Raw genomic sequence first — 11,973 nt, forward strand, 5'->3', positions numbered from 1 at the left:
TTTAAATTTCTGATTATTATTGACTGAAAAGATTCCATTTTCAGTTTTCCAGAAATTTCATTTGAAGAGGTTTTTATGTGTATTAAGGTAAATAAGTCTTTGTCGAAACCGTGACTTGATTCGTAGTTATTTTCAAATTGTAGATTTTAATAAATGGAGATATAAACAAGTTTGGTTGCCGACAGTCAGGCATTAATAATTATCTGAACCCAACGTGTGAACCCAACCATCCTAAATATAAGTCATACATATATAAGTCATATATAATACAGCCTCCTCAGATACATACTACATTAATAAAATGTAAATTAAATCTATATCTATCTTCTATAATATAAAAATGAATCCCAAAATGTGTTGGTAAGCGCATACCTAACTTAAGAACGGCTGAACCGATTTCGATTATTCTTTTTTTATTATATTCCTTGAAGTACGAGGATGGTTCTTATGTAGAGAAAACGTAAATATGTACCACGGGCGAAGCCGGGGCGGACCGCTAGTAGATTATAGATCATTGCTCTGTGGTGAATTCTCAAAAGTGTAAGTACTTACCTATCTTAAGTATTGTTTTTGAAATAGGTATGAAATATTCATAATGAAAAAGTCTTTTTTTCATAATTCACAAATGGTTGATTAATCATAGAGGTTTACTTGAGATAGGATGGGAATGGAAGCTTTATATATATTATTTACACATTTAAATTTTTTACTTCAATTAATATCTACTGCTACTAGATTTAGCAACACTCTTTAAAATTAAGAATAGCTCGATTGATTTATATCTACGTAAAATAAATAAAACCCAAAAAAGCAAATCCACTTGAAGAAAATTGACGAAGGACGAATAAAAATTCAAGGACTTCATTACAAATTCAAGAAACGAGGACAATAACATCTCGACAGGTAAAATATTAGAGTAAATAAAACGGTTCTTTTAAGACAAAAGGTGTAACGGGAAAATAATAAAGAAAAACCAGATAGGTACATATTTTCAGCGGCTTTTATGAACCATTGTGTGATTTGGATTTCCTCACATAAATACGTGTGAAATGTGATTCAATTTGTGGTGGGTAATAGTGGAAAATTTCATTTTTACCATTGTTATTTACATATACCTAGTTTATTTAATCAGATAAGGTACTTCCCATTTAAAATATTATATCTGTTCCCAGGCATTAGAAAAAGCTGCATATTGATATGAACAGAAAATTCAAGATTTGATATTCCGTCAAAATCAAAACAAATTGTTACTTATTATTCCCCTGATTAAAATTTATTTGTACATATATGCATTTTTGCAATCGCAAGTACGCAATCCGTCCGCGTCGCCATGACCATGCTTATCACAGATGCTTATGTTATGCCCGACCTCGGACATCCAAAATGGACGTCATCCATCACGCGGATAAAAATTTAATGCAACTTTACTTCTGTAAACAAATATGTGTCATAATGTAAGATGGAAAAGTTTTGCACCCCACATTGCACGGTACCTACTATAGTTTAGGAAAATTTTGGCTATATAGGTATAATCATTCTTAATTTTAATGCGTACCTATATATTATGTATTATCCTACTACTATTATAGGGGCGAAAGTTTGTAAGTATGGATGTATGGATGTTTGTTACTCTTTCACGCAAATACTACTGAACCGATTGCAATGAAATTTAACACACATATACAGGGTAACTTGGATTAACACATAGGATAGGTTTTATCCCGGAAATCCCACGGGAACGGGAACAACGCGGGTTTTTCTTTGAAAACGCGGGCGAAGCCGCGGGCGGAAAGCTAGTAATTATATAGACTTTAACCTATGAATAAACACATACAACTAAACATTTATACAAATTAATATGACGTTACTTTAACCTAGTTGAAAACTAGTTTTCTCAAATTATCACAATACCTCAATGAATAAATTTGCAATTTTGTAGGTATATTTTATTGAAAGAATAATTGTTTTTGCGCCAATGGTTCATAAAGGTCGTAAAAGTGACGGTTTAAATAAGCCTTGAATTTAAAAATAATACTATGTAAGACTATGTATAACATATCTAGGTATTATACAATTTTTGTTGCAGTGGTAAAACCAGACTTCATTTGAATGGGTTTGACGCATTTGGTGCACTTCTCAACTTGTACACCATGCTCAAATGGTGAACTTAGCAACTGGTGCACTTCTCAAATGGTACACTTCGCAACTGGTGCACTTCGCAAATGGAGCACTTTTTAAGATGAGTGGAGATATGGAAAAATTGTCAAAAAATGAAAAAATTTTTGGTTTTGCGTAGATAATTTTCTTAAAAATACAATTTGAAGGGGAACCCATTTGAAGGGAACAGTGGGTTGAATTAATATCTTTAAACCTAAAGGTTTGTATCAGTATGGCTGGTTGATAGATACCTATGATATGAAGAAGTCTGTTACTCTTTCATACAGCAACTGTTTGGGTTATTTTTACGTCGTTTTAATTATGAACTACTCTACCTGTATTAAATAAATATGTGAATTAAAAATTATTTCTTACTCTTCACATCATACATCATCATAGATATAGGTATATCAATAAATTCTGCGCGATAACCAAAATGTTTAAATCGCTAAATATTTGACTACCAAAATGTGTGAAATAAATATTTATTTCACTCGGTTTTCACTCCCTCATCTCGTGTTACATGTTAACTGATATAATTGAATATACTAATGGTTTATGGATATATTGACCACTGATGGATTTCCTGATTTTACGTGTTCGTGATTGCACGTTAAAATATTATTTGTTCATGAATATCTAATCTATATTCCACGAAGATTTGAGTAAGCGAGTGTATATAATACGAGTAATGTTTATACAGTGTAGCTATATATGTAAAGATTTGGTGTGGATTTAAAAATATTTAATTAACTACGCCGCGTTATAGACCGGGAGATACTGACACAAAATTTCGAGTCATTTGTAACAGGATGGCGGTTCTACAGGGTTCTAAATACGCAATGACAAAAAGAAAAACCATGGTGTGAACGCTGGTACCGGCGGCTTAGTCGCGTGGGCGTTAGTCGAACTCGTCGGAAAAATAGCGAAAGTCAAACGATTTGTAACACAAAAATTTTAGAATTTACCGATAGCCCATAAAAAAGAAGTAGGCGGTAGTGTCATGCCATACTTTTCCGGTGTGACTTACAGCCCGCCATACCGACGCGAATGTGTTGATTTAAATAAAACAATTATTCAATCATTTGTATCAGGCTAACTTTTGCACAGGTAACCATCGTCGTGCAGCCATTTACGAAAATCGCCATGCCATACTTTTCGGACGATTCCAAATGGTCGCCATACCGCCGAAAATCTGCAAACAATTTTTATTTCGCCAAACTTTTTGTACCAGTATTGCATTTGGATTTTTGGAGAGTATTTGATAAAATGTGACCATTATTATATTTGCCATACTTCTAGTAGGGGGAAAAAGTGCTGTCATACTTGCAAAATTAATTTAGTATTAATTTATATAAGTGAAGATTTCCAACACCTAGATCTTTGAAATTTTGTATTTATATTCGTTGATCCTCAAACTTACAGGAAAAATAAGTGCCATACTGATACAAATCGTTTGACTTTCGCTATTTTCCGACGAGTTCGACTAACGCCCACGCGACTAAGCCGCTGGTACCAGCGTTCACACCATCATTTTTCTTTTTGTCATTGCGTACTAAGAACCCTGTAGAACCGCCATCCTGTTACAAATGACTCGAAATTTTGTGTCAATATCTCCCGGTCTATTACAACTTCGATGAGCTTTGCACGCGATTGTGATATTGTGACAATAACTGCTAGTGGAACATAAATAAACTAAAGGAGAAAATATTGGATTGTTAATTTATGATGGACCTATCTGATAGTTTACAAATAAAACGCAGACTACTGAATTGATTCAAAACATTAGTAAAATACCTATGGAAAGCAGGTGTTACATGCCGGTTACAATAGTTTTTAAATTATTTTTTTCATAACTTAAATCTTATAATACTTATAAATCATTCAATATGTAAAATATTTTAAAATTTATGAAACCATAATTCAATAGCAGTAGGGATTTTTTTAATCCTAAAAAATAATAATAAATCCAGGATTGTTTGAATATTATCTATACTTTCTTAAATCAATGGTTCAAAAAATCACTGTGTTACCTTATATTTCATTGAATCAAACGCCATTTCTAGAATGAAATAAAAGAAGATATTTCGTAATCGTATAAGAATAAGATAATAATTTACAGGTGTGGCATAAACAAGGATTTTCCATAGGGAAAGACGCCTGAATTTGCATGAATTGTTAGTCAAGGTAATAGCTAATGTATCAGGAAATATGAAAACACTATTACACAGAAAATATAATAGCAGGTTTTTTATATTTTATATAAATAAAATATATTTTTTATTCTTTTTATATATTTTTTTGAAATGATAATTGGTATCAAGGAAGCAAATAAAAACGACCTATTTATATGAATAATAAAATGCCAAAATTATTTTGCTAAAAAATAGTGATTTTTTTAAGATTAGTATGGTAACCCTACTCTGTACTCAAAGCCTGTCACAATAATTTTAACACTAACCTTATCACTTGAGTTGATTCTCAAAGTAAATAATAATATTTCTTGTAATTACAATCACGAACTACTTTAGTTGATGACGAATTTTTTGTTTGAATAAATCGACATTATGCAATCTACTATAAGTTACAGAGCATAATTCGATGCTGAAAGTTTGAATGCTATAATCTCTGGTACTATACTACTGGACCGATTTTAAAAAATTCTTTCACCGTTGAATATGGACATGATCCTGAGTGTTTAATAATATTTATATTATGGCTGGCATGGTCTATGGTTTACCATAGGCAAAGCTAGCTGCTACTGTTACGAGCGCGCTTTGCAAGAATTTTAATAGATAGCTTAGGAAAGCTGTGTTTCGGCTGATGAGCTTATTGGTTCGAATTGAAAAAATATTATTGTAGTGTTTACTTGTACAGCTCATTTATCTAGGAAGAATAAAACCAACAAACAGGAGCTGGATAGCAATGAAAAACGAGGCAAATAGCGTTTTGAGATAGCTACCATAGATATGTCATATGCATATACAGGCACCGATGCTTAACAATTCGTCTACTAATATTATTATTACTTAGGTACCTAACTCACTCGAAGGAAACTTTGTAAGGTACTGCATAAATATTAGGTACTAGCTTCCGCCCGCGACTCCGTCCGCGCGGATGTCGGTTTTCGCGTGGATGGTTTATTTCTCCATTTTGAGTAACTCTGACAATATAACATCTTATAAATATCTATTGGACCCAAATACGGCTAGGCCTATAATAATACCCAACGTGTGTTCGCGGTTCAATGTCTATGTATAAAAATTAAGATTATTTTTTTTCTACGTATTTTTCCAGGATAAAAAGTATCCTATTTTACGCCCAGGATAATAAGGTATAATTATACCAAGTTTCATCGAAATCGAACCGTTAGTTTTCACGTGATGTCTTCACATACAGACAGACAGACAGACAAAAATTTTTTTAATCACATATTTGGGTTTGGTATCGATCCAGTAACACCCCCTGCTATTTATTTTTTCAATATTTTCAATGTACAGAATGGACCCTTCTACAGATTTATTATATGTATAGATATAGATAGTGAGTCAAACAAAGATGACCACGTCACGTGTGATTTATTATGATAAATTCCTCAGATGTTTATTGTTATTATATTGTTTTCAATACAAAGCAAAATATGTCAATCCGCAAAGAAAACATTGTTTTGAGACAATGCTCTATAAAAATTATATATTTCCGGATGTAAAGGTGTTTATATGGTTTATTCCATTGGGTGACTGCTAACAAATTTATTTTCCCATAACTGTTTGTAGACACGTAGTTTTTAATTTTTAATTTCTACGTGCAATAGATTTATATGAAATTGGTACAAAGATATTAAGATTTTTTGGGTCCTGAAAACTCAGAAAGGACATCTTTATCCCGAAATTCCACAGGAAAGGGAACTGTGCGGGACTTTCTTTGAATTCACGGGCGAAAAGCTATTGAAAACCAAAACTAAATGTAAACTACAAAAACTACAATGTAACTACGAAAGTAAACAAAATAATATTGGAACTTCAACATGTGGAATTAACTGTAGGTATCACGTGTGTTTATTTTACAAAATATTCTGAGACTTAACAATATTTCATCAAGTACTGTAAAAACACCCAGGCTAAGAGTGTTTTAGGAGTAAAGTAATAAGGGTTGAAGAAATATATACTTACCTACTAGCGGTCCGCCCCGGCTTCGCCCGTGGTACCTACATGTTTAAACTATCCTATCTCTCAAGTTGGATCGAACTGCACATGGTGTGCGAATTTTATTATAATCGGTTAATTGGTTTAGGAGTCCATTGAGGACAAACATTGTGACACGAGATTTATATATATTAACCCTAGAAGCCTAATCTTTAAAGAATGTACACAAAGCCTTAATATACGTCTCAGAGGCGTACACATATAAAAGCCCTTTTTTTAGGTATATTGTTTAATTATTATTGTTGTGAAGATATGTCTTGTTACAATTCATTTCCAAAATACTTGAAACCTTTGCACTTACGTTTAAAAGCGTACACGTCAAAAGATAAAATTCGTCACTGTCAACATTGTAACCAAACACACCATATGTATCGTCCTTATCAATAACATGTGTAATACGAGCCATCAAATTCCGATCTATTATCATTGATCATTGCAATCGAAACGATACAGTTATGTACTTGAAACTTGATCGCATGTTGCTGCTTCTGCGCATTTGTAATATAACAGTACTTGCTTATGCTCACGTCTTCACCTGTGTAGGTATAGGCATACCGTAATTAGAAAATTAGTAGGTACGCACTTTCGTAATTTTATTATCTTCGGCTTCCATATTCGGACCAATTTATTTAAGTAACGGACACCTTTTTCTGTGAGGAAATTTTGCATAGCCACGAGTCACGACCCTTTGTTATTTTATATCCTAGTTACCTAATTGTTTCTTTTTTTTGTTCAATTTATAGGTAAGTGGTAATAGTATTGAAAACTTAAACGGTTACTGTAGGCCGGAATCCATAAACCCGGAACTCGACTACATTACAAAATTCGAACTGGAAAAAAATTTGCACTAATGAGTAATCTATATCTATACATATAATTAATCTGTAGAAGGGTCAATTCTGTACATTGAAAATATTGAAAAAATAAATAGCAGGGGGTGTTACTGGATCGATACCAAACCCAAATACCTATTTGATTAAAAAAATTTTTGTCTGTCTGTCTGTCTGTCTAGGTATGTGAAGACATCACGTGAAAACTAACGGTTCGATTTCGATGAAACTTGGTATAATTATACCTTATTATCCTGGGCGTAAAATAGGATACTTTTTATCCTGGAAAAATACGTAGAAAAAATATAATCTTAATTTTTCAGTTTTATCCATAGACGTTGTTCTGTAGAACCGCGAACACACGTTGGGTATTATTAGCCTAGCCGTATTTGGGTCCAATAGATATTTATAAGATGTTATTGTCAGAGTTACTCAAAATGGAGAAATAAACCATCCACGCGAAGACCGACATCCGCGCGGACGGAGTCGCGGGCGGAAGCTAGTGTATAATATATACTGAGTAAGTACAAATGTGCACTAAATACTAATGAGTAATGTACAATAACTGGAGAAAATGTGCTCATGAGTTTGTTAATACGTACAACACAAGAACTACTGGTTCGAATTAAAAAAAAATCTCCTTGTTTTAGACGCTTTACCTTGGAAGGCTATAAACTGTTGATCAATAGAATCAGATCTTCAGGGAAGTAGGTATTCTAAAATAGTAGTTAAACATATTTCTTTTGGAAACAAATGAATTGCGTGGGTCAGCTAGTTATAATCATAAATTAATATAATGAACTGCTAACAAATTGATTTATTATAAAACATAATTTGCTACCCAATACAAGCAAGGTCTACTCGTAGATTATTATTTTTATAGTCCACTGTTGGTCTGTTGAGTGGTGAATCAAGGCGGTTAATTTATTTATTATGTATTGTTTTGTCGTGTCCGGAAGAATGTGTTTATTTTCCTACGTCCCATTATTATTAATACTTATATCTTATAAGCATGGCTTATAAGTATGATTTTTTATCATAACTCGGAATTTGAATTTGAAAATTAAGCAGACGTGAAGACTGTACAAAATCATTTACAAAATATGAATTATTGATAATTAAAAAGTAAATATTCTTAAATAATCTTTTGCTTTGATATTTTATAAGGCGCCAACATTCTGTTGTAATATTTGCTAGTGGGGACTATTGAAACTCCTATTATTACTCGTATTAGTTATTACTTATTGAGTTATTAATGTTAAAAATGTTTCAATCCGCAATATTTTTCATACAGGAATTTAAACTTCACGTAGTTATTACTTATTAGTACTTATTATGTTTAAATAAAAAAAAAACTCATGTGTTTCTTTTATTTATTTACAATAATACAAAAATAAATATTATTTCGTTCTATTTTTCATTCCTTCCCGTTTCTGTTTCTTTAATTCTCTATACGCGGCAACTACGTCGAGTCGCGCCCGTTCGCGCCGCGCCAAATCTGCCGCATTGACAGTTGCATTTTTTTTACTAGTGTTGCTAGATAGCATCGCGTTTAGAAGGAGGTCTTTGCGGCCAGGCTGGAAAAAAGTAGTTAGTAAAAAGTATTATTTAATGAATAATGATGATAATAAAAATGTTGGTTATTTAATAATAAACATCATTGTAGTAATTTAATTGAACTTGACATCATATTTTACTGAAAAATAATTCTCAAATGAAAAAATACAATAGAATTTGTTAATCTATATCTTCGAAAGTAGAAATATTTTATCTATAACATCAATTTATAACTATTCAATAAAAATCATTGAAAATAAAATTTCTAGGTAATCTGTACCTTCATATTCTTAGTTATTTACTAAATAGAATATGTCACTTTAACTTACTCTAGGTGCTCCCATAGCTGTAGGGTCTTGTCCCCTCATTTTGGGTCGAACCGTTAATGTTGGAGGCGCGTGCGTTATATCTCCAAAGCCCACTCGTTCATAGACTACTTCCTTAATTTGTTCTTCCTTGAATTTTAAACATATTAAATTAAAAGTGAAATATATAGTATGTGGGTGCAAGAATTACTTGACTTCGACTTGTGTTTGGCTCCAAATTGAACATGATTTTTTTTTACTTAGAAAGCGTAAGCTATACATATATTGACTGATTTATTTCATTGGTCGAAATCACCATATAAAGTAAGCAGGGATTCCCAAAGATGGTATAACAAAGACATAAAGACATGAATCAACTTATAACTTTCATTGGTTGTTATCTCGCCTGGGGGGGCTGAACGACTATATAATTCTTGGGATAAAACCTATCATAGTCCTTCCTCAGGTCTCAAGCTATCTCTGTACCAAATTTAAGTAAATCCATGCAGTACTTTTTGAGATTAGCCCGGACATACATACAGACAAACGGATATGAATGCAGTGTTATCTTAAAACAAAATTAACTATTGATTAGACATTTTCAGTATTTTCTTACCTCACTAGCTTTTAACATTTTGGCTTTCTTCTTCAAAGCTTGTTTTTGTGTGCGAGTCAGTTTAGGTTCGCCATCACCCTGTTTCCCCTTTCGCTTTTTCTTTCTCCACTCATTGTGATCTGACATCTTTTGACCTTTAACATCTTCTTCTTCCAGGTCTTGCTTTAAATAGGACAAGAAAATAATGTAATACATATATTAGACGACGCGGTTGGCGCAGTGGTAAAGTAACTGCCTACTGAGCCAGCGGTCCCGGGTTCGATCCCCGGTCAGGGCAAATATTTGTGTGATGAACTCAATTATTTGTTCTTGGGTCTGGGTGTTATTATCTATATATGTATTTATAATATTATATTTATCGTCGCCTAGTACCCACAACACAAGCCTTAATTGAGCTTACTGTGGGACTAGGTCGATTTGTGTAATAATGTCCTATAATATTTATTTTATTTATTTATTTATTATCTATAATCAATAAAATTCATACTGAAATCTGATGAGATCAAACCTTATCTCATAATTAAATTTTATATTCTCAAATCAAATATGCACTAAAATTACTTGCTTTTATTCAAAAACTTTACTTAAAAATGACGGCATTTTATTTATTCATATTTGCAGCCGTTTTCTACTTTTTATGGAAGAAGAAGTATTAAAAATTTAGAAAACTAAACATACGGGGTAATCCTCCTGGTCAATGGGATCATGTAGTGCTCGAATAGCACTGTTAATTCTCAAGGAAAAGCCTCTACCAGATTCACCGGGCAACTTTTTAAGCCTAGATATAGGATTATCACCAGTTCCCCTTGCAATAGTTTCTGAAACCAAATAAAGATTTAATTATTTCTTGGCATTATTTAATTATAGGATGAAAGCATCCTTGCATTACAACGAAACAAATATGAGTCAATAGTAATTAGTAAATACAATTTGAAGGTATGATATTTTGCTTAAACTTCGATTAAAATTAGGTTCTACTAAGCATTATTTAATTTTTGCTCCAATTACGAAAATTTTACCATCACTGGGTATGTGTAACCGCTTTTTCTTCTTTTTTACATCTTTGTCTTTATTTTGAAACGCAAATAAGCGCGATAACGAACGAGGCACAGGTTGATCATCAGGATCCGTAGGAGGAGCATTTATCTTGTCTTTAATACTGTAATTAGAAGTTTATGATATGAAAATAATAAACGACAGTAAATATAATCCTGCAGAGGCCAGAAGTATAAAATACCTTTGCATTCGGCGTGCATGTTGAACCAAAGGATCTTTGACGCCACGATGTTTCTTTGCAGGTATCTTTCGCCCCATTTTATATACTCTTATTATAGACGTACTTTAATTTGTAATTATATTCCTGAATAATTTTATTTTCTTAATTATAGTAATATCCTGAAATATTATGAATTTTTGAGTCAACAAAAACACGTGCAAAATGAAAACAAAGTTGTGTCAAATTATGTCAAGTGTCAATGTCAATTGTCAATCATAAGCACAGATATAAACAAATAATTATTATTTGAATGTGAACAAAAAGCATCACATTTAATTAATTATTGTACAAATTTTTATATAAAGAGAGATCCCTCAGATATATAAAAGAATTAATAATCTATGAAACCATCTTGACACGGTCAAATAGTTCCGACTTATTGCCAAAAAAAGATTGAAAAAAAAGAAAAAAAACTTGACAGTGACATAAGAATACAGTGTTGCCCGAATGAAATCCAAGTACTCGGAGCAATTAACAAGCCTGGAGAAGTAACAATTAATTGAACGTTTCTTATATAGTGGCTCTCTTTTATTCAATACCCTAATTAATGCGATAGAAAGAGACAACACACTGTTATCTGCTTGGCATTCAAATCCACATGTAGCCACTTTTTGTTCTAAAAAGGTAGTGCTTGCCTTTACTTTATCGAATACTAAAATATCGATAAATAAAAAAATTAAGTTATAAAATTGCTTGAACATAATTTAAGATTCGTTTAATTTTGAATTATTCATTTACGATGCGTATTGACTGCTTTGCATTGTATGGTAGTGGTATTTATAAAAAAATATTATTAGGTAGTTACTTATTTCGGTTTAGGTTGTTTTTATGGTTTCGTAAAAAGGTACGTATTTTTTCCTGTTTTCATAGATTCATTCATAGAATTATACGGTTGATCTTTTTACAAATCAATAGTCGTATCCTACTAATATTATAAAAGCAAAAATATATAAGAATGGACATATTTTGATACTCTTTCACGTAAAAACTACTGAATGAGTTTTTATGGAACTTTACTATATAGTTT

At 32.1% G+C, this 11,973-nt stretch overlaps 1 protein-coding gene across 1 annotated transcript; it reads right to left on the minus strand.

Annotated features, from left to right (window-relative positions):
• Positions 1–8,548: 8,548 nt before the first annotated feature.
• LOC149906699 (uncharacterized) lies at positions 8,549–11,117 on the minus strand. Its single transcript, XM_090104684.1, has 6 exons — positions 10,908–11,117; positions 10,690–10,829; positions 10,349–10,488; positions 9,671–9,832; positions 9,079–9,204; positions 8,549–8,769 (listed from the first exon to the last, which is right to left on the minus strand). Exons 1-6 carry the CDS (start codon positions 10,982–10,984, stop codon positions 8,593–8,595), a joined length of 822 nt encoding a protein of 273 aa, XP_089960810.1. The 5' UTR covers positions 10,985–11,117; the 3' UTR covers positions 8,549–8,592.
• Positions 11,118–11,973: the final 856 nt, after the last annotated feature.

This window comes from Colias eurytheme, chromosome 8 (genome assembly GCF_061535395.1).
Source record: "Colias eurytheme isolate Ceu_HAF_F1 chromosome 8, ilColEury1 Martin Lab GWU primary, whole genome shotgun sequence".
In the NCBI taxonomy this organism is placed as follows: domain Eukaryota; kingdom Metazoa; phylum Arthropoda; class Insecta; order Lepidoptera; family Pieridae; genus Colias; species Colias eurytheme.